The 22,993-nt window shown below is 42.1% G+C and overlaps 1 protein-coding gene across 4 annotated transcripts in view; it reads left to right on the top strand.

Annotated features, from left to right (window-relative positions):
• Positions 1-22,993, top strand: part of DOCK5 (dedicator of cytokinesis 5) — a 280,689-nt gene that overhangs the window by 210,513 nt on the left and 47,183 nt on the right. For all 4 annotated transcript variants that reach the window (XR_015170066.1, XM_086416473.1, XM_086416474.1 and 1 more), the window contains 10 exons: positions 3,093-3,191; positions 7,756-7,850; positions 9,739-9,817; positions 11,949-12,049; positions 14,466-14,524; positions 14,839-14,993; positions 16,652-16,737; positions 19,119-19,278; positions 20,886-20,926; positions 21,808-21,898. Coding sequence is in view for 3 of the 4 variants with exons in the window: in XM_086416473.1 (XP_086272599.1) it covers positions 3,093-3,191; positions 7,756-7,850; positions 9,739-9,817; positions 11,949-12,049; positions 14,466-14,524; positions 14,839-14,993; positions 16,652-16,737; positions 19,119-19,278; positions 20,886-20,926; positions 21,808-21,898 (966 nt within the window). In the remaining variant the exon portion in view is untranslated. The remainder of the gene's footprint in view (positions 1-3,092; positions 3,192-7,755; positions 7,851-9,738; positions 9,818-11,948; positions 12,050-14,465; positions 14,525-14,838; positions 14,994-16,651; positions 16,738-19,118; positions 19,279-20,885; positions 20,927-21,807; positions 21,899-22,993) is intronic.

A 22,993-nucleotide genomic window follows, 5' to 3' on the forward strand; every position in this document is an offset into this window, starting at 1 on the left:
TCACATAGGCCCTTCCCATCCCAGTTTCTAGACTGCACTGATTGTTGGGTGGCATAGCTCCCTCGGGAATTGAATGGGGCCTCGAACTTTACATCCTCCCTGGTTGGGTGACTCTTCTTTTTAACTGTCAGTAAATCTGATGCTGATTTTTTTCCTGAGGGAAAATGGTCCAACTGGAAGGTAGAGGAGATGAATGGGGGACACTTATTAAGGATCTCACTAATACAAAGTGTGTGAACACATTCTTAAGGAGTCTTACTCAGATGGACGGTGAAACAAAAACCTCCTCTAATATTATACATTAAAGCAGAGACCCACTGAGATATGCAGGCACCCTAGGTGGACTGAGAACTTGGGACCAGTTCTAATGCTCTTTAAATACTTACTTAATATTTTCTTTAAGGAAAATATGAGCTTTTGTGAGCAGAAAATTAGTTTAGCTGACTGCATTCAGCATTTCCTCTAGTATCTCAAGCAGTGTAATGGTAATTCTCAACGTCTGCATGTTTTATGTGGATCCACCTTCATTAGAATGATAACAGTAATAGTATGTTCAGCCAAAATAATGTTAATAATAGTGGTCACTGTTAGCTCATTTTTGTGTGTGTGCTAGAATGTATCTTGAGCACTTTATATTTCACTGAAAACTCATAGTAAGCTCCATTTTTAAAAAGAGGAAACATGCAGAAACCTGAACAAGATTACACAACCACCATGTGATTGAGGTGGACTCTGGCTCCAGACAGCTGTTCTGGAGGCAGCGCCCTGCATGCTGTTAGCCATGCCCCCCGACAGCAGCTTGCCAAGTTATGTTCCCAACTATGCATTTAGGTACCATGAGAGAAATTCTGATAAATTCAGTTCTCCCCTTCACATTCTGTTTCCCCTGATGCTTGAAATGCTTATAGATTGGTGCCCTGGATTACCGGGCAGCCCTTTTCGCTCAAAGAAAATCTTTTCAAGAACTTGAGATTAGCATGCTGTTAGAAATGTCAGTGTTGGCCTCTTATTTTCCAACTATTATGTCTACTAACTGTCAGGTAAAAGGTATGATGGAGACCAGAGGTGACTGTTGAGAGACCAGTTGTATCATCGTTAAAATGGAGCGTCTTTTGCCTGCAGTTGTGTAAGCTACATGCACGTGTGCTTAGTTGCTCAGTCGTGTCCCACCTGTCACGTGACCCTGTGGACTGTAACTCATCAGGCTCCTTTGTCCATAGCATTCTGCAGGCAAGAATCCTGGAGTGGGTCGCCATTTCCAATGAGATTTTAATTAGAGGATAGAAAAAGAACTCTTCTAAATTGCTACTGTAAATAAAATCTATTTATTAAAAAAATAGGTAGTAAGAAACTGCTATAAGCCAGGTATTGTTCTAGACAAGAGAAATACATCAGGAAACAGAACAAAAATCCCTACCTTAGAAAAGCTTACATTCTAGCAAGAATAACAATAAAAAAAATAAGTGCAGAATATTAGAAGGAGATAAGTGCTGTGGAAGGAAAAAAAATTGAGTGGAATAAAGGGATTCAGGGTCATAGAGTTACAAATTTATGTAAGGTGGTTAAGAATGGCTTTTTAGGGACTTCTTGGTGGTCCAGCAGTTGAGACTCCACAAATGCAGAGGATGTGGATTCGATCCCTGGTTGGGGAACTAAGATCCCACATGCTACATAGTAGGACCAAAAAAAAAAACCAAAGAGTGGCTTTCCTGGGAATTCCCTGGTGGTTAGGACTGGGAGCTTTCACTGCCCAGGGCCTGGGTTCCATCCCTGGTCAGGGAACTCAGATCCCACAAACCTCAGGGCATGCCCCCGACCCAAAAATACCTTTTCCAAGAAGGTAAAATTTGGACAAACACTTTAACAAAGGCCTGGAGAAATAAATAGCGTTAGGTGCTGATGGTGATACAAACTGTATGCTAGTTTGGCAATAAATATCAAAGCCTTAATACAATAAATTTACATTGCTTTATAATTATAAAAATAAACTTTTTTTAAACAAAGGAGTTGTAAGGCATTCATCCAGAGAGAGGTGACCATGAATAGTCTTTTATTGTTTTTGTATGTAGGAAGTTATTCTCTCCATCCCAGGAACAGCTAGGTTTTCCTCTCTTCTGTGCCAAATTCATTTAAATTTGTATTGTTTTCATAACTACATGAATATAGGCAGATTCTGCCTTGGGTACTTACCTTAGGCTAGAAAATTAAGTCTGTGACTCAAATATGATTGGACTAGGGGAAAGCCAGTTGAATATGTAATTCCTGGCCTCAAAAATGGAAATGATGGTAATCATCTAATTATCTAGACCAGGGATGGCACTAGTGGTAAAGAATCCAGTTGTCAATGTAAGAGATGCAGGTTCCATCCCTGAGTCTGTAAGATCCCCTGGAGTAGGAAACAGCAACCCACTCCAGTATTCTTGCCTGGAAAATTCTGTGGACAGAGGAGCCTAGAGGGCTACAGTCCATGGGGCCGCAAAGAATCGGACACAGCTGAGGGACTGAATACACATCTAATTATCCAACCCCTTTCTTCAAACCAGGTCCACAGTTACATAGCTTAACATGCAAGAATTACTGACCAAAGGACTCCAGAGCTGGAGGCATGACACTGAAGTGGTCTAGCAGGGAGCTCTCCTCTCCTGTCCTCTCCTCTGCTTCTCTTTCTCCTCTTGCTGTCCTCCAAGCTCAAATTTGTTTAAATGATCTAAATATTTCTGGCATTTCTCTTTGGATGTCTCTACTACCCATCTTTCTCAACAAGCAACTCAGCATCTACAAGTTGTTTGAGCTTCACTAGTCATCTAGCTGGGATCTCAGAGTCAGTATCCCCTGACATATGGGATTTCAGAGGTCAGAGCTGACCACAGGATGAATGAAGCCCTCCTCTCAAACCCAGAAGAAGCTTGTTTTTACCAAGAAACTACAAAGCACATGCCTTTAGACCTTTAGAATTCAGTATGTTTCCAGCATGCTGGAGTGTCTGCATACTTAATTGGGTAGAGAAAACCGAAGACCATGTACCCACATCTTGCTTTGTCAGTTGGTGGTCTCAGGAGCTTGGATATATTGTGTTTTCCATCTCCTTCCAGGGGAGTTTTGTTGCTTGCATGATCGCCATCCTGCAGCAGATGGATGACAGCCACTACAGCCACTACATCAGCACTTTCAAAACCAGACAAGACATCGTTGTAAGTTGTCTTCATTGCGTCCTGCTCACTTTAAGACTTTTCATATTTTGACAGAACTGAGCATCAGTTCTGTGTGGGTTCTCTTCCCACACGTCTCTAATGCTGTGTGGCTTTGCACAGTGATTATAAGAGGGAGAGTGTTTCTCTGCCATAAACTTTAAAGAAGAGTACGGTATATGTGGGCTTCCCAAGTGGCTCAGTGGTAAAAGAATCCGCATGCTGGTGCAGGAGATGCAAGAGAGTGTTCCATCCCTGGGTCGGGAAGATTCCCCTGGAGAAGGAAATGGCAACCTGCTCCAGTATTCTTGCATGGGAAGTCCCATGGACAGAGGAGCCTGATGGGCTGCAGTTCATGGTGTCACAAAAGAGTTGAACACAACTGAGTGACTAAACAAGAGTTCATATACCAATAGGTCCTCATGGAGACACTGACGTTTCTTTGATTTAGAGAGACCCTGTACTTAGAAACATTTGGCTTTTTTGCTCTCAGAAGAGGACAGTGTCTCATTTTCAGGGACAGTGGTCACCCTTGCAAGGATTTTAGGAGACCGTGATGTGCATGGTCTTCTGAGATGTGGTGGATGTCATCCTTTTCAGTAGTCCCTGGGAAGGGAAACAAAAAGAGGTAGCACCTGCCCCATGTAACATTTATAAGTTGTCTTCAGTTGAAAATATTCCATTCTCTTTTGTTTTAAACAAAATTGTTTTCTTAATAGTTTACTATTAACCATACAGCCAAAGGTAGCTTAAGAAGATAAGTTAGATCTCCGGCGGCTTCCCCATGATTCTTCCTTCAGGGAACTGTTAATGGCTATTAAACATCCCTGAAAGTGGAAATTCCCTGATGGTCCAGTGGTTAGGACTCTGCGCTTTCATTGCTGTAGTCCGAGTTCAGTTCCTGGTCAGGGAACTAAGACCCTGCATAAAACAAAACATCATCCCTGAAGTTATCATCTTGTCTTGTGAAGCAATGGGCTGGATATGGAGCTGGATTAACAGTTGAGGTCTCAGTAGACTAGACTTCCTTTGGGTAACTTCCATCATTTGTGCATATTCTTGTCTTGTCTTCTTTATGCTCTCAATTGTCCATTTTCTGCCTTTTTTATATGGATAGCATGTGGCCAGTACTCTCAAGGATACCCAGCTCTTTCCCTGCCAGTCACTGTCCTTTCTGTGAGGTCTACATGATGGAAAAACATAACAAAGAATTGGAGAGAAAGTTGCGGTTGTTGTTCCATCTCCAAGTCATGTCTGATTCTGCTACCGAATGGACTGCAACATGCCAGGCTCCCTTCTCCTCACTGTCTCCCGGAGTTTGCTCAAGTTCATGTCTATTGAGTCAGTACTGTTTTTTATTATTAGTTGTAATCGATCCAGTGGTGAACTCTCAGAATACTGTCTTGGACCACAATAAGGTATCGTGGCTTAGTCTGGAGACTTTGTGGACTTCCACTTCGACCATGCTCTCGCAGGCAGGCTGGTACAGGAGTCCATAGCCATCCTTAGCTGCGCTTCCAGAAATCTGGGCGAGAGAATCACAGAGGAGAGGAGAGGGGTTGAGAGGTGGAAGCTGAGAGTGGTGGTGTTTCTCTTCCGTAGGCAGATGGTACAGTGTGTTTAAGAACACAGGCTTTGGAATACCGGGGTCTGGGTTTGAATTCTGAATTCTATTCTGCTTCCCTCTGCGAAATTTTGGACAAGCTGTTTAACCTCACTGAACTTTGGCTTCCTCATGTATAAGATGGTACCTACTGGGGAGGGGAGGGGGTTAATGTGAGTACTTTTTAAAAAAACAGCTTTATTGAGATATAATTCACATTCCATATAATTCACCCACTTAAAGCATACAATTCATGGCTGTTTAGTATATTCACAGCATTTGCAGCCGTCACAACTCTGTAATTCCAGAGTATTTTCATCACTCCAAAAAAGAAATGCTTAATGTAAATACTGATGGCTGGACTTATGGAAAATGCCTCGCTTTGTAAGTGTTAATACCTACGAGAACCAACTACTTACAATAATAATTATGATGTTATACTATAACTGTGTATAATATTTTATTATTACATAAGGTAAAATTAATATAAAAATAGTGACTTCTTGGGACTTCCTTGGAGGTTCACTGGTTAGGACTCTGCATTCCCATGCTGGGGACCCTTGTTCGATCCCTACTCAGGGGGACGGGGCGGGGAATGACATTTTTTAAGATTTCCTTTGAAAGCAGGTAGAATAAAGAAATTTATAGTAAGTTCAAACTCCTGGTAATTTGGCTCCATTAAGTAAGCAAAAAAAATAACAACAACAACCCTAAACTCAGGTTTAACCTTTGTTTTCTAGGTCGATGTGAACTTTTCTCCCAGCATCATCTAATTAAAAAAGGATTATTGCTCCCAAGGGAACAGTGGTCATTAGTGGGAGAACTGCCGGGTGCGGCTAGGCCTTTCGACCTTCAGTGGACCCTCCTTTCTCTCTGTCCTACTGCTTCTGAAGAAATCACTTGAAGGACCCTGGGAAGCAGGAGAGAAAGGAAGGCCTGGGGAGACCTGTGAGCTGCCCTTCTTATGCCATCACTGTTCACAGTTCACTGAGAGCGCCTAGGGCTGAACGTAGTCGGTGTCAGAAGCAGATAACCAGCATTTTACATCCTCGCTTCACAAACCATGAGCTCCTGTTGACTTGGGGGAAGAAAAGTTAATGGAATAGTTAATAAGTAATGGGTGCACGTAAAATGTATGATGAAAAATTGAAAATCTTGCACACTAAATGATTTAGTCTGCACTGAACCAGAAGGAAGATTGCCAAGCACAGACTTCTGGGCTGTTATTGTTCCTGATCCTTCGCTATTTGGCCTCCGAAGTGCACTGGGTAGCCATCAGGACTAGGGCCTCTGAGGAATATCATTAGAAATAGAACCCAGGCCCCCTGCCTGCACAGCCCCGTGTTCTTTCCTTACTTGCTGAAACTGCACGGTTTAGTGCCAGAGAAATTGGACTGGGTTTTCATCTCAGGAATCTGAGTGGAAAATGTCTAAATTTAACTAACTAATAAATTTAAAAGCTTTCCAAACTTTTAAGCGCTGATTTTTAGCCTGATTTTTCTTTTTCTGAGTTACTTTTTTCCTCTTAGCCGCCTTGTGAGTAGAACGGCTATTTTCTCGATCCTGGGCTTTTGTTAATTATTACAGTCATCATGGTCCACTGCTGACATCTCTTTTAAGGAGCCTTTAGGACCCTTCTCCCCAGGCTACCCACGGAAGCATTCCTGGAATAGGAAGAATCCTGACTCTGCTTCTTATTTATAGCATTTTGTTTCCGTTCTTAGAGTAATAAGGAAGAACTGGACTCAGAGTTGTTAGAAGTATCAGTTTTCTCAGACTCAGATACAGAGAAGAAACTGGTAGTTATCAGAGGGAAGGAGGACAGAGAGGTGGACAAAAGAGGTGAAGGGGATTAAGAGACCCCAACTGACAGTTTATAAAGTAAATAATTACCAAGGATGTACTGTCACAGGGGTATTCAGTCAATAATACTCTAAAAACTCTGTAGGGTGACAGATGGAACTGGACTAGGTGTGATGATCATGTATAGAACCTTTGAATCACTATGTAGTACACCTGAAACTAATAGGATACTGTGTGTTAATTACAATTCAATTTTTAAAAGATTCCAAAAAGTTAAAAAGAAGTGTCAGTTTTCTCACAATTGGTGGATGCTTTTGAAATGCAGTAGATTTATTCAGATAACGTTTGGCAGTCAAGCACTAATGATATTATGGCTGTAGACTTGGGATCCAGAACCCAAAGGTCTGGATCCTAGCTTTCTGCTTCTTGATTTCTATGGCCTTAAGCCAATCATTTAATTTTTCAATAGTCTATTTTATAATTTATAAAATTTGTGCAATTTTTTTTCATTCTTGTCTCCCTCATCAGACTATGTGAAATTGTTAGTCACTTAATTATATCTGACTCTTTGTGACTCCATGGACTATAGCCTGCCAGGCTTCTCTTCCATGGGATTCTCCAAGCAAGAATACTGGAGTGGGTTGCCATTTCCTTCTCCAGGGGATCTTCCTGACCCAGGGATCAAAGCCGGGTCTCCTGCATTGCAGGCACATTCTTTACCATCTGAGCCACCAGGGAAGCCAGATTATATGATACAAACATCAAATCATAGGACAGCTCTAAGAATACTGTATTATATATACACTGCTCTGTTCAAAATGGATAACCAATAAGGACCTTCTATATAGCACAAGGAGCAGTGCTTAATATTTTGTAGTAACCCAAATGAGAAAAGGATTTGAAAAAGAATATGTGCATGTATGTGTATAACTGAATCACTGCTGTACACTTGAAACTAACACAACATTGTGAATCAACTGTGCTCCCATATAAAATAATTAAAAAAAAAAAAACACTGTGTTATTCCCATGAACCTTAAAAGATAGACTGTTAATGGGACTGTGGCCTTCATGTTCCTCCCTTTCCATCAGTGTAATGCGAGCCAGGCATATGATGTGTAACCCAGTTTTCCCCCAGTCATTCCTAATCTGTTTTCTGCAGGACTTCCTCATGGAAACTTTTATCATGTTTAAGGATCTAATTGGAAAGAACATCTACGCTAAAGACTGGATGGTCATGAATATGACACAGAACAGGTGAGACCACCCATTGTGGGGCCGGCGGCATCTGAAAACTTGGGTCGGGTAACTAGATTTCTGAGCCTTGTATAGCACTGTCTTGTCTCTTTGCCTCAGGTCCATCATCTGTAAAGTAAAGGTTGTCCTGCTTCTATGGTCTTTGTGTATGCCCTCCTGTTCTTGATTTCATCCAGGCTATATCAGTCGTTCTAACTCGGGCTCTCAACTCTCTTCTTTCTGCTGTTACCTCATCACTCTCATGTGTTGATCATCAGCTCTGCAAGACATCTTTCAGTGCCACCCTGCGGCCTTTATTATCCTAATATTCAAGGCTTCGGCATCCTGACCCACCCTGCTCTCCTAGCTGTATCTTCCACGGTTTCCCACCATATACAATGTGCGTACATGCTAAGTCACTTCAGTTGCGTCCGTCTCTTTATGACTCCATGGACTATAGCCCACCAGGCTCTTCTGTCTATGGGATTCTCCAGGCAGGAATACTGGAGTGGGTTGCCATGACCTCCTCCAGGGAATCTTCCTGACCCAGAAATCGGAAGCCACATCCCTTGGGTCTCCTGCATTGGCAGGCAGGTTCTGTACCACCGGCGCCACCCGGGAAGCCCACATACAGTGTGCGCTACAGCCACACTGACCCCTTGCTGCGCCTGAGCATGCTCTGTGCCTTCCCTCACGTTGGCTGCTTCCGCCTGCAGTGCCTGCCCCATCGCCTCTGGCCATCAGTCTGCCTCCCATTCCTTTAGGTCCTTCTCAAATGCCATCTCCAAAGGAAGCCATTCTGACCTAGATGTCCTCTTCTCTCCTTTTGATTCCCTATACCTATTTGATACCCCCTCCTAGAATTTTCCATGTTCTTTGTTGGGTCTAGGTTCGATTTACAGGTTGCAGGTGAACCCCACCAAGCTGTAACCTTCTTAAGACCAGGAAGTGTCTCTTTCAAGACAAAACCTAAGCCAGTGCTTTGCAGTTGCTGGTCTTCAACAGAGACTTGTTGAATTCAAGTCAAATGAACTGAATACAGATACTTAGGGGCTTCCTAAGTGGTAGGTGGCTCAGTGGTAAAGAATCTGCCTGCCAGTGTAGGAGATGTAGGAGACTCAGTATCGATCCCTGGGTCAGGAAGATCTCCTGGAGTAGGAAATGGCAACCCACTCCAGTACTCTTGCTTGGAAAATTCCATGTCTAGAGGAGCCTGGTGTGCTGTATAGGCCATGGGATCGAAAAGAGTCAGACACAACTGAGCACGCATGCACAGATACTCAGATTCAGGATTTTTCAAGAGCTAAATAAATTATTATGATAAGCATTAAGTCTCCATAGTCCTGATATCTAGTTAGAAAACACTTCCCAGCTATATACAGATTAGAGAAACAATTGCATCCGAAGTCGTAGACTTTAAAACACAAGTGTCACGATAGAGTAGAAAGAGCTCTGGTCTGAGGCTCAGGAGCTGATCCTCTCAACTGGCTCAACTGTGATGCAGCCTTGAGTGATGCTAAGAGACAGTTGGAGAAACTGGCCTTCACTGTAGACTGTGCTGCTTTTGGTCTCTAAGGATCTTGATAGATCTAAAGGTCTTAGGTTAACAAATCCAGGCTTGATTTGTGGTGGTGGTGGTGTTTTTAACATAGAAAATGTTAAGTCATGTCTGACTCTGTTACCTCATGGACTGCAGCCTGTCAGGGTCCTCTGTCATTGGAATTCTCAGGCAGGGATACTGGGTAGGTAGCCATTTCTTTCTCCAGGGGATCTTTCCAACCCAGGAATTGAACACCTGCATTGGCAGGTGGATTCTTTACCACTGAGCCACCTGGGAAGCCCCAGAAAATGTCTCAAAGAGCATGAAGTTTGCCTTATTTATCCAGTGTGTTTTTCTTCCCCCCGCCAGGGTCTTCCTCCGTGCCATAAATCAGTTTGCTGAGGTTCTCACCAGATTCTTCATGGATCAGGCAAGCTTTGAACTTCAGGTAAGCATGCCGTTCACCTAGGAGTTTCTTCAGTTCTCAGCTGAAGCAGGAGGAGAGTTTCACTTTGGAAGACAGATTGCCTCAGCTCTTATTAGAACCCTTACACAGTGCTTGCAGGCAGTCACACAGGTATTCCTCTACTACAAATGGTTGTGTGTCCAGAGAGCAGTGCGTGTACACACCTGTTTGAAAGTCCAGAGTGATAGCAAAACAAGTGACCACTAGCTCCATCTTCATTCATTCGTCCAACAAATGTTAGAGAGTTATGCATGCAGGGCATTATTCTAAGTCCTGGTGAGGGCAGACAAGGTTCTGCTTCCGTTACAGGTACATTTGCTTGGTGATGTGCTTCTGCTGTGTCATGGCCTGCCGGGGACCAGCCCCGGCTGATCCAGGGTATTCGAAGGAGAGACGGCGTAGGCGAAGATCAGGAAACAATTGCTTAATTAAACGTTAATTAAGGATATAAAGAGTAATAGAATGAGGATAGCTCAGTAGGAAAATTCAGTGGAGAAAAGAGGCTGAGATAAGGATAGCTCAGTGAGGAAATTCAGTGTAGAAAAGAGGCTGAATAATTCAGCCAGAAGGTAAGAGAAAGAACGACATGGTGAGACCAAGTTTCGGTGAACAGGGCCCGCACTTTATTTTCCAAAGTAGTTTTTATACCTTAAGTTATGCATAGAGGATAATGGGGGAAGGGGTAGAGTCAGGCAGCAAGCCAGGCTTTCTTCCTGCAAACTTATCATATGCAAAAGCTTAGGTGATTTGCATCATCTTCTGGCCCAGAGGCCTGTTAACATTTTAAGACCTTTTCTTCGGAAAACTTATTTTTCTCTAAAGGTGATTGGTCAGGAGCCACCCTCCAAAAGCATTAGATAAAGTTGCATTCCTACAGCGCAAAGGTGTGGTGGGCTATAACAAGAAAAAGAATTAACTCAAGGGTCCCAGGTTACAAACATTAAAGCTACTACTTACACCAATTATATTAATCAATACACTGCCAGGGACACAGCAGGTAAGGGATATGGAAACTTAGCAGCAAACATTGGCCCAACAAGTGAAAATCCCTTCACCAATACAATTTCTAATCAATCTTTTAACTACTCAAAAGAATCTGTGTTTAGACAGTTTAGAACATCTCCTGCCTCTCACAGTTGGGAGGCTCTGAACAATCACATGTGGCCGGAAAACCTATTCAGGCAGGCTAGAGGATTTCCAAAGGAGTTTGTAGGTTAAACACTGTCACACCCAGGAATTATTAACTGGAGCTGTAAGCTAACTTTTTTCAGAGAGGTAGTGGGGGACAGCCCCCCTTAAAGTCAGAGGTGTAGGTGAAAGCACAAAGCAGAAAGTAGGCAGACTCTGGTTTTGGGGGTAGATTGCTCGAGAATTTCCAGGGAGACTCCTGAGGCTTGATCCCGCCTTTGCGTATGCCAAGCCTCCTTCCTCATGACCTTTGTCATGGGTGGAGTTCCTCACGCTGGCTACCGGCAGTGATAGAATTCCAGTTGAGCTATTCCAGATCCTGAAAAGTGCTGCACTCAATATGCAATATGCACTCAATATGCAATATGCCGGCTCCCGGCATCGGCCTGTGTTTGTATCTGTGGAACTTTGAAAGTGAAGACATAAGCAGAGGATATTGCATATATGTATACATGTGTATGTGTGCATATATGTACATATGTGTTTATATATGTATGAAAATTTAGGTTGTTTGCATTTTCTGTTATGTTAAATAGCACTTACTTAAATATTTTTTAAATACCCTTATTTTTCCAGGATAAAGTCCTAAAATATTTACTAGTTCAAAAGTTTGGCAAAACACTAGGACTTTTGATAAGTATTGCCAAACTACCTACTATAAATAGGTGCACTTCTTGGCAGCAATTTTCCTTTATCCCAAGAGTGAAACAAATATAACAGTTAAAAAAATTTTTTTAAATCTTAGTAAAGTGTTAAAATTTTCAGGGCTGAATCATTGAAACACAAGAGAGAAAAATGTCCTGTGGATATTACTTTATTTATTAATTTCTGGAGAGTGAATTTCTACTATGTGTCACTGTTTTAGTATGACCCTTATTAATGTTATTTTCCGTTTCTTTTTACCCACACAATTAATTTTGAATAGCTCTGGAACAATTACTTCCATTTGGCAGTAGCATTTCTCACGCATGAGTCCCTTCAGCTTGAAACCTTCTCACAAGCCAAGCGCAACAAAATTGTAGAAAAGTAAGTGTCCTCTTAAACGTGCTTACGATTGCGAAGGGGGTTCTTCCATTTCTATTCAGAGCAGGATTTTTACTATCACGGAAATTACTGTTTCCTGGCTACTCATATTGTTAGTGACCTTGGTCTTAAAATAATCATTTAATAAACCTCAGATTGCCCCAGATTCACATCTCTTCTCAGGGCCCCATTCATTTTCAAATCAACCATCGCATTCTTTTATAAAATCCCTACATGGAGAGGCACTTAGGCCAGAAAGTCCTCCCATCGCCCAGAACAGCTGCCACCTGCTGACAGCTTATCCAAATTGCAAGCTTAGTGCTGCTCTTACTCGTGATTCACAGAGCAGACTCCTTTGGCACCACTGGTCTATCTCCCAGGTTTAGTTACTTTTGCAGAGAAGCCAAGACTAACATATCACTTAAAAATACCCTCCAGATTCCTGGCTTAGTATTCAAAATGGACTTGTGTGCAAGTGTGATGAGAGATTTAGGGAAGATTTTCATTGCTTTCATCTCAAGTCTTTTTCAAAGTTCATTGAGAGCCTAGGAACTTAAAGGCTGTGTAATTAAAAAGGGCTTAAGAAATTTATCATTTGAAGGCTATGACGTTTTTGTTCTGTTTCCCTGCTAGCATGTCTGGGATTCTAGGAAAATTATTTTAGCATCCCTCTAACTCTTCCCTTAAATACTAAGATTGGTGTCTAAGAGGTTGAGATTTAGTGACTGCACTTTCAAAGATAAAAGTAAAAACTATTTTGTAGATTTCCTAGTGGGGTGGTTATCAAGAGATATTTGATTTTTAAGATGGACACCTTAGTCTTATTCTTTAAAATATCTTAAATGGCATAATTTCATTCAGGGATGGATTTGATTTTGGTGAAATGAGTTGACACCAAATGTGATAAAGTGGCTAGTTAGGATAAATGATTCTCGTTTTGGTCATTTCAGGAAAGTGTGACTATATGTACAATCCACATAAAAATGTGTATGCATACTGGTAAAGCTAAGCCTTAGGAAATAAAAACATTTATATTAAGGTTATAGGAATGTAAATGAGTTCTTTTTCAGGATTTCTTATTTTTAGTAAAAGCATCAACAGTAGTATTAAAAAGCAATAAGAATAGTTATTTATTGTCCAGTATGTGCCAGTCTGGACTACACATGCTTATATAATATTAATAGTAAAATTAGATACTTTTGTTAAAATGGAATAGTAAGAGAAATTTTTCAATATGATTTTTATTCTGACGTTTGAAGGCATTTCCAAAGCAGGAATTTTGAAAAAAATGTTGGGTGCAATAGTAACAGGAGTAGAGAATGTAGATCTCTGCTGGCAGGGTAGGTCATACATCTGTACTTGAATTCCCTGGGAACAGTCTCCTTATCTGCCTTTGACCCACCCTATTTCCATTTTCTAAGCCCCCAACCTCTGATGTGGCATGTTATGTGGAGCAGCCCCCAGCTTTTGTATTCTTTAAAAGATTTCCAGGTGACTCATTCATCTCCACCCAAGAACCACTGTCTAGATCAGTGTTTCTCTACATTTTTGTCCTCCCTTGTAAACTTCTATAAGAAACCTTTTAATTTTATTTTTTTAACTTTTTTCCTCTTTTGTCCATGCCATGCTACATGTGGGATCTTAGTTTCCTGACCAGGGATTGAACCCATGCCCCCTGCACTAGAAACAGAGTCCCAACCACTGGACTGCCATTAAAGTCCCTGGAACCTTTTTAGAAAAATGTTTTCCTAATCACACCACCCCCCCGGCAATGAAATATTAATACCACCTATATACTAAATATATCTGTTTATGTACTAAATGTATACCTTACTTTATATGCCAAAGCAGTAAGCTTTTTTTTTTGTCCCCATGGGCCAGTTTTCACCCCTTTGGAGACGTTATCACCCCATTTGAGAATGTATGTCTAGACCTTCCCAATGTAAGCGCTTTAAAGAATGTACCGGTGTGGATAAGGGTTACTCTAATATAAGTATATACAGGCAGCATGTTTGTTACATCATCAGCCATATTACCATGTAAGTCATACCTCATTCATCTTCCTTTTCTTTAGTATTTTATTTATTTTTGTTTAAGAGCAATCAGAGTGTTTCTCATCCTCCTCCCTTCAGTAAGTGTGTTGCTCTCATCTTCTCAGTGATTTTTGGCACTTACTTGGCTCCACCTTTTGCTGGACCCCCATCTCTATGTCTGTGTCCCCTCATCTCTATGTGTATCAGTCTTTTGGGGGCTTATTTACATGTCAGCTACATCTCTTCATGTGATTTTTGCCTCACTATCTACCTTGAGTGTGACCTAGAGAACGCAGGTTTTCTTAACTCCCCTTATCATTGTATCAGCATTACATGTTCTTGTTTCCACCGCACATTTTTCTCCTGGTTTATGGTCTTCTTCCTAGATACGGGGACATGAGAAAGGAAATCGGCTTTAGGATCCGGGACATGTGGTATAACCTGGGTAAGTGTACAATCTGAACACCACTCCTTGTGCTCCATGCATTCCATGAGGAAGTCTTTCATTTTAATTCCTTTTAATTCAGTTAAAATGTCATTTTAATTGCGATTGATTTGTCTGTGTGTCTGGAAGTGCAGGTTGACGTATGGGTCTCTTATGACAATCACGTGTTATCAGAATAGAATATTTAGTCACTCACTTCTGAATTGAATTGCTTTACCCACAACTTTTTCTTTTCTTATGTGCCCTGTGGAGGAAAATTGTAGCACTTTACTTCTGGTGAAATTGTTTAATATCCTCACTTCCTTTCATTTCAGGTCCCCATAAAATCAAATTCATCCCATCCATGGTGGGTCCCATTCTGGAAGTCACATTAACCCCCGAAGTAGAGCTTCGGAAAGCCACCATCCCCATTTTCTTTGATATGATGCAGTGTGAGTTCAATTTCAGTGGAAACGGCAATTTCCATATGGTAAGGAGTGGTGGATCACCTTACTACTGCATGTGGAGTCCAATTCTTTTTTTTTTTCTAATGGAGAATCAGTAGCCTGAACAGTGCAAATCAAAGTTATCTAAAATCTTCTGTTTTTGCATTTTATTTTGTAAAGCAATTAGACATAGAATTAAGATAGCCCATCTTTGTTCCTCAGTTCAGTTCAGTTCAATTGCTCAGTCGTGTCCGACTCTTTGCGACCCCATGAATCTCAGCACGCCATGCCTCCCTGTCCATCACCATCTCCCGGAGTTCACTCAAACTCACGTCCATTGAGTCAGTGATGCTATCCAGCCATCTGATCCTCTGTCGTCCCCTTCTCCTCCTGTCCTCAATCCCTCTCAGCATCAGAGTCTTTGCCAATGAGTCAACTCTTCGCATGAGGAGGCCAAAGTACTGGAGTTTCAGCTTTAGCATCAGTCCTTCCAAAGAACACCCAGGGCTGATCTCCTTTAGAATGGACTGGTTGGATCTCCTTGCAGTCCAAGGGACTCTCAAGAGTCTTCTCCAAAACCACAGTTCAGAAGCATCAATTCTTTGGCGCTCAGCTTTCTTCACAGTCCAACTCTCACATCCATACATGACCACAGGAAAAACCATAGCCTTGACTAGACGGACCTTTGTTGGCAAAGTAATGTCTCTGCTTTTGAATATGGTATCTAGGTTGGTCATAACTTTTCTTCCAAGGAGTAAACGTCTTTTAATTTCATGGCTGCAGTCACCATCTGCAGTGATTTTGGAGCCCAAAAAGATAAAGTCTGACACTGTTTCCACTGTTTCCCCATCTATTTCCCATGAAGTGATGGGACCGGATGCCATGTCTTAGAAGCAGTCTTTTTGGTGTATGTGTTTCCTAAAGCAGCACTCTTATCTCTGGATCATTAAAATTTGACTTTATGCATTTTAATCCTGTCTCTTACAGCTGTTACAGTGGATTAAGCTTTAGTTTTTGAAGTCTTTAGTTTGGAGATCTTAGTTTGCCTGATACCTTTTCCCGTACTTCAGTTTTCTTATCTATCAATACATAGTATATTAGTATCAAAAGGAAGATTTTGCAGCTATGAAGCTCTGCAAAAGCAATCCCATTGTCAAAGACTTCAACAGGAACCAAAATGGAAAGTTAAAACCATTAAGCTATTTTTATATGCATAGTTGTGATAGAATAATATTTAGGCTAGTTTTCTTTCTGCAATTATAAAGCAAAGGACAAAGTTACGCCAGATCACTTTAGAAAATGCTGACATGGCCTTGGTGCATTGTTGGGCTTCTCAGGTGGTGCTGTTGGTAAAGAACCCACCTGCCAATGCAGGAGACATAAGAGACCCAGGTTCAGTCCCTGGGTTGGAAAGATCCCCTGGAGGAGGACATGGCAACCCACTCCAGTATTCTTGTCTGGAGAATCGAGGAGCCTGGTTGGCTACTTTCCATGGGGTCACAGAGAGTCGGACACGACTGAAGCTAGCTAGCTAGCAGGTGCATTATTAATGAGTGATGTGAACTGTGATCGTCCTCTGTGTATATTGAAGAGAGTTCACAATTCAGTAGAGGGGTGGGTCCTAGTCTAGAAATGTTGGCTGTGTGTCTTTCCTGTCCTCTTCTGAGGTTGTGACGTTCTGTGAAATTTTGGCTGCTTTCAGTTTGAGAATGAGTTGATCACAAAGCTGGACCAGGAAGTAGAAGGGGGCAGAGGAGACGAACAATACAAGGTCCTTCTGGAAAAACTGTGAGTATTTCAGAAACAGAATCTCTAGCTGACGGCATCATTTAGTGATGGACGAAACGGGCTTCTGCTGCACTTACAGACCAGTTGAGTAGTCTCAGCATCGCTGGGGTCACCACCACACTGGTTTTCCGTGAGGTTCGTGGAGTTGACACCATCCACTGCTGCCATTTATTTATCTGCTGTGAGTCAGATGTTCATGTTTTCCTGGCTAGCCTGGCCCTCAAGAACAGGGCAGATGGAGGAGAGGGGGAGATCGACTGAGTGGTGATATTTTTCCTAGTGTTTGAATTGCTGAAGTTTAACAAAAGTGCTAGCTCCTCTAATTATGGCTTCAAAACAGTCATTTAGAGGAGAAGGGAAAACTTTTCAAGGGCCCCTTAAAATACCTTATGCCCTGGAAAGGATGTCTGGGAACACTAGGTACATTGTCAGTCCTTTTCATTTCCCTCCTTCCATCCCTAACTCAGCTCATCCATTCCCTCCCTCTCTGGCACCCTCTGGCCCTTCTACTCTGGCACCCTTTGCATGTATGGAATAACAATATAAAATAGCGTTTTATAAAACAATATAAAAACAGTGTTTCAGAACACTCAGGTAAGATTTCCCTGGTGCTCCAGTGGTCAGGAATCTCCTTATTAATGCGGGGGACACGGCTTCGATCCCTAGTCTGGGAAGATCCCACCTGCCAAGGGGCAACTAAGCCTGTGTGCCACAACTGCTTAGCCCCTGTGCCTTGAGCCTGTCCTCCTCAACAAGAGAAGCCACCAAAATGAGAAGCTCTCACACTGCAGCTAGAGAGTAACTGACCCCTGCTTGTTGCAACTAAGAAAGCCCCAAACAGCTATGCAGATCCAGCACAGCCATAAATTAATTAATTGATGGATTAAAGAATTTTAAGAAACACTTAGATATTAGAGTTAAAGATTGTGCTTCAAATCCCATTTTTTCCACATACTAGGATTTTGACTTTGTATTTATGTGATGCTTTTTTTTTTTTTGGTCATCTACAATAATAGGATCTGTATTTTGGTGAGGATTTAAATGAGATGATGTATTCACATAGTATCTGTCACAGAGCTCATGCTGGATAAATGTGGGCTGTTCTGATGTTTGTTACTGTTATTACCTGCAGATTTCCCTAGCATCCTAGGTTCTAACTACCCTAACTGTTCATTTCTTGTGTTCGCTGAACTTTTATGATAATGGCAAACTCGGTCAACTGTTGATGGAATATGTGCCTAGATCATTTCTGGATTTACCTGCTTTGGGGAAGTGGTAGGCAGTAGACTGAGTTGAGGACAGTGACACTCCCAACTCTATTATTCTTTTTTTCAAAAAATTTTTAAGGAATCTGCACAGAGGATGCTCAGAAATGGAACTGATGACTTGTCTATATTTTGAAGTTCTAGAAATCTGTCTTACTTTGTTTGTAATGGGTGATAAGAACATTGGTTGATCTTTTCATCCTGTATCCGTTTGGTCTGCCTATTTGAGCTTCAAACCTCTCAATTTATCACTTCTGCAGTTTTGATCTCGTACAGGAATTAAATGCTAAAGTTAACCCACACACAGAAACACATAACCACAGTGTTTACAAGTGATAAAACTACGCTTAAAAAAAATCGTGACTTTTCACGTACAGATCTTGTTTTTCCTTCATTCTTTTTGAATCATGAATGCAGAAAAATATGACTGCACAAGTCTTCAGTGCTCAAGAATAATTTCAGAGTCTAGTCTAGTGCTTTGAACCCACTTTTTGTCCTGTTCACCAAGTTTTCTTCTGTCTAATCTAAGAAGCTCCTATGTGGGTCCAGAGGGAGATAATTTAGACCAAAAGTTTAACTTCTGTTTACTTATTTACACCTGTGCCTTTTTTCCCTGAAAAATAACACTTTTATGTGAAAAGCCACATGTCTGGATGTTACTAGGTTCCTAGGTTCCTCTAGGCTGGGCATTACTCCAAGACCCTCCAGAGTTCCCTCAGGATGCCTGAGAATAAAGACAGGAAAAAGATGATCCTTTCAAATGACCAGAGGAATCAGATAGTACACGCAAACCTCTTGGGCAAAAGTTCTCATTTCTGTGGTATAGACAGAAGAAATAGAAATACTTCTGTTTAGAAATAGAAGTTCAAAGAAGGGCATCATGGGCTGGGATTCTCAGTGATGGTGGGGCTTGAGCTGCAGACCTAAAGAAAATGCAGAACTTGAGTAACAGCAAAGAGCCTTGTAAGTGAAGGCTCCAGGATAGGATAACCTGGAGTCATGATGTGTGTCTCTTGGTCCAGCGCCACCTGCTGCCAGGACCTTGGGCAGCACTCACAGGTGGTGCTGGGATGTAGGTGTGGGACAAGGCATTTTGTCTCCTCCTCTGCCCCCCAGGCTCCTAGAGCATTGCCGGAAACATAAATACCTCTCCAGTTCTGGAGAAGTATTCGCACTCCTGGTCAGCAGCCTCTTAGAGAATCTCCTGGACTACAGAACCATCATCATGCATGACGAGAGCAAGGAAAACCGCATGAGCTGTACTGTTAACGTGCTGGTATGTACCACATCCCTGGGTCCCCAAGAGGGCAGTGCCTAGCGCCCCTGACTGCACAGCTCTAAGTAAATATGGCAGACACAAGGGTCTCCCTTGACAACCTTTCTGAAGTATGTGTCCTGCTGAGTCTAATTGGAATGGCCAAGGGAATTCCCTGGCAGTCCAGTGGTTAGTACTCAGCACCTTTGCTGCTGTGGGTTCGGGTTCAATGCCTAGTTTGGGAACTAGGATCCTGCAAGCTATACCACGTGGCCAAAAAAAGATAATTGGAATGGCTAACTCAGCTTTGAACTCACAGATAACAACTGCCTCAGACCTTGAGGATAAATATAGAAACAGGAATGGAAAATGCAACATAAGCTTTTGACTCAGCTCTCTTACAGAAGGCCATGCTCAAACTGTTTCTCTGCCTTTTTTTATGTGATTGCTTTTTTGTTGAAAAGTATCAGACACAGATGAAAATGCACTAGAAGCAATATACCATGAGTAGAGAATTAGTCCATAAAACCCTCTAAGTGGTAGAACCCTGTGGTCTTGCCTTTTCCTAAAGAATTATAACTGGGACCAAAGACCTCAGAGATTTAGCAGCTGTGGTCTCCTCTGCTTAATGTAAACAAAATACCTACCATTTCTGACTCCCTAAGAAAACAGAGTATCAAGTGATTTGGGTATTATGACCTGTTGTCTGTTCACCTCGATTTTCCTCACATTGGTCTTTAAAAAAATTCTTCAACTTTTCTTTTTATAAACTGAAACTTTTCCTGGTCTTCCCTGGGGTCCAGGTTAGGACTCTGTGCTTCCGATGCAGGGGGCTTGGGTTCTATCCCCAGTTGGGGAGCTAGAATCCCACATACCACCTTGTCGTTGCTCAGATGCTCAGTCGTGTCTAACTCTGCGACCCCTTGGACTGCAGCACACCAGGCTTCACTGATCTTCACCATCTCCCGGAGCTTGCTCAAACTCAGGTCCATTGATTCAGTGATGTCATCCAACCATATTGTCCTCTGTCATTCCCTTCTCCTCCTGCCTTCAATCTTTCCAAGAATCAGAGTCTTTTCCAATGAGTCAGCTCTTCACATCAGGTGACCAAAGTATTGGAGCTTCAGCCTCAGCATCAGTTCCTCCAGTGAATATTCAGGATTGATTTCCTTTAGGATTGACTGGTTTGATCTGCTTGCAGTCCAAGGGATTCTTGAGTATTTCCAGGACCCCAGTTCAAAAGCATCAATTCTTCAGCACTCAGCCTTCTTTATGGTCCAACTCTCAATATCTGTACATGACTACTTGAAAAACCATAGCTTTGTTGGCAAAGTAATGTCTCTGCTTTTTAATATTCTATCTACATTTGTCATAGGTTTTCTTTCAAGGAGCAAGAATCTTTTAATTTCATGGCTGCAGTCACCATCTGCAGTGATACAGCATGGCCAAAAAAAGACACCCAAAACAAAATGCTGCCATTTCCTTATTTTGTGGGTATATTAAAGGGAAAGAACAAAGCCTTTGGAAAAATGACACTGTTGAAAAGTGTAGCTAGCGGTTTGACTATTTTTGTGGCAAGCTCATCAATAACTGATTTATAATTGTATTTTGTGTCTTTTTTTTTGTAGAATTTTTACAAAGAAAAGAAGAGAGAGGACATCTACATAAGGTAAGCCAAAGGAAATTTCTGCTCTTGCTGTTTATGTCATGGATTTATTAATTACTTTTCAAGCAATGATAAACCTGAACACCATCCATGATGCTTCGAGAGAAACCAAATAGTATGTGATGTGTTCCCATCCTCCTGAAAAGGTAAACTCTTTAGATCAGTACATGAGGAAGTGCAGGGCGAGGACTGTGTCAGGGAAGGATGGAGGACACTCCAGCCAGCTAACCAGGCAAAGACATGAAATTCACCCTCTGTCAAGGACTGTTAGCCCTGGGTTCAGGAAGCCCTGAACAAACTTGGATGTAAAGCATATGCATTTTCTTGGGGAAAGATTCCTTAGTTCTCATGAGCTTCCCAAAGAGGTCTGAGACATGAAAAACAAATTTAAACACTACTACCTTAAACGAAGAATACCAAGTAGAACAGATGGACTAGGAAAGACAGGAAGCAGCACAAAGACTTAAAGCAAGGTCCTCAACCTCCTGTGAAGAACTGAACTGTGCAGCAGGTGATGAGCGGCGGGCCAGTGAATGAAGCTCCATGTGTATTTACAGTGGTGCCCCATCGCTTCCATTACTGCCTGAGCTCCACCTCCGTCAGATCAGCACAGGCATTTGATTCTCATAGGAGCCTGACCCTTACTGTGAACTGCCCAAGTGAGGTCTAGATTGCAGACTCCTCATGAGAATCACCTGGAACCACCATCCCCCACTCCCTGTCTGTGGAAAAATTGTTTTCCATGAAACTGGTGCCAAAAAAGTTGGGGACTGCTGCCTTATGGGATTAGGAAGTAACTATTCCTGCCACCTGGCTGTGGCATGAGCCGAGTATCCCATCAACTCCCCAGTGGCAGAATACCTCCTTTCTCCCCTTCTGACCAGGTACTTGTACAAGCTGCGAGACTTGCACCGGGACTGTGAGAACTACACTGAAGCTGCCTACACACTCCTCTTACATGCCGAGCTCCTGCAGGTGAGTGGATCAGGGAGGCATTATGTCAGCCGTCCAGCCTGTGGGACCACATCATGTACGTGTCATGATTTTGATGGGAAAAACTCCTATTCAGGGAGGACCCTTTTATCCAAGAGTATTTGTATACCTTCTAAATAGGCAGAGCTACTTAGACCAAGGTTGGGAAAATGTCCATTATTATTCATTTACTTATTTCCTTACTTTTAAGTTTCTTTTATGAAATATAGTTGATTGATAATGTTGTGGTGATTTCTTCTATACAGCAAGGTGCTTTCAGTTCAATTCAGTTGCTCAGTCATGTCCGACTCTCTGTTACCCCATGGACTGCAGCACACCAGGCTTCCCTGTCCATCAGCAACTCTCAGAGCTCACTCAAACTCATGTCCATTGAGTCGGTGATGCCATCCAACCGTCTCATCCTCTGTTGTCCCCTTCTCCTCCTGCCTTCAATCTTTCCCAGCATCAGGGTCTTTTCAACTGAGTCAGTTCTTCCAATCAGGTGGCCAAAGTATTGGAGTTTCAGCTTCAGCATCAGTCCTTCCAGTGAATATTCAGGACTGATTTCCTTTAGGATGCACTGATTGGATCTCCTTGCTGTTCAAGGGTCTCTCAATAGTCTTCTCCAACACTACAGTTCAAAAGCATCAATTCTTTGGTGCTCAGCTTTCTTTATAGTCCAACTCTCGCATCCATACATGACTGCTGGAAAAACCAAAGCTTTGACTAGATGGACCTTTGTTGGCAAAGTAATGTCTCTGCTTTTAAATAAGCTGACTAGGTCGGTCATTACTTTTCTTCCAAGGAGCAAGCGTATTTTAATTTAATGGCTGCAGTCACCATCTGCAGTGATTTTGGAGCCCCAAAAAATAATGTCTGTCACTGTTTCCATTGTTTCCTCATCTGTTTGCCATGAAGTGATGGGACCAGATGCCATGATCTTAGTTTTCTGAAAGTTGAGCTTTAAGCCAACTTTTTCACTCTCCTCTTTCACTTTCATCAAGAGACTCTTTAGTTCTTCTTTGCTTTCTGCCTTAAGTGTGGTATCATCTGCATATCTGAGGTTATTGATATTTCTCCTGGTAATCTTCAGTCCAG

This window comes from Bos grunniens, chromosome 8 (genome assembly GCF_055505025.1).
Source record: "Bos grunniens cultivar Pamir isolate PY7600 chromosome 8, Bosgru_T2T1.0, whole genome shotgun sequence".
NCBI classification, from domain to species: Eukaryota; Metazoa; Chordata; class Mammalia; order Artiodactyla; family Bovidae; genus Bos; species Bos grunniens.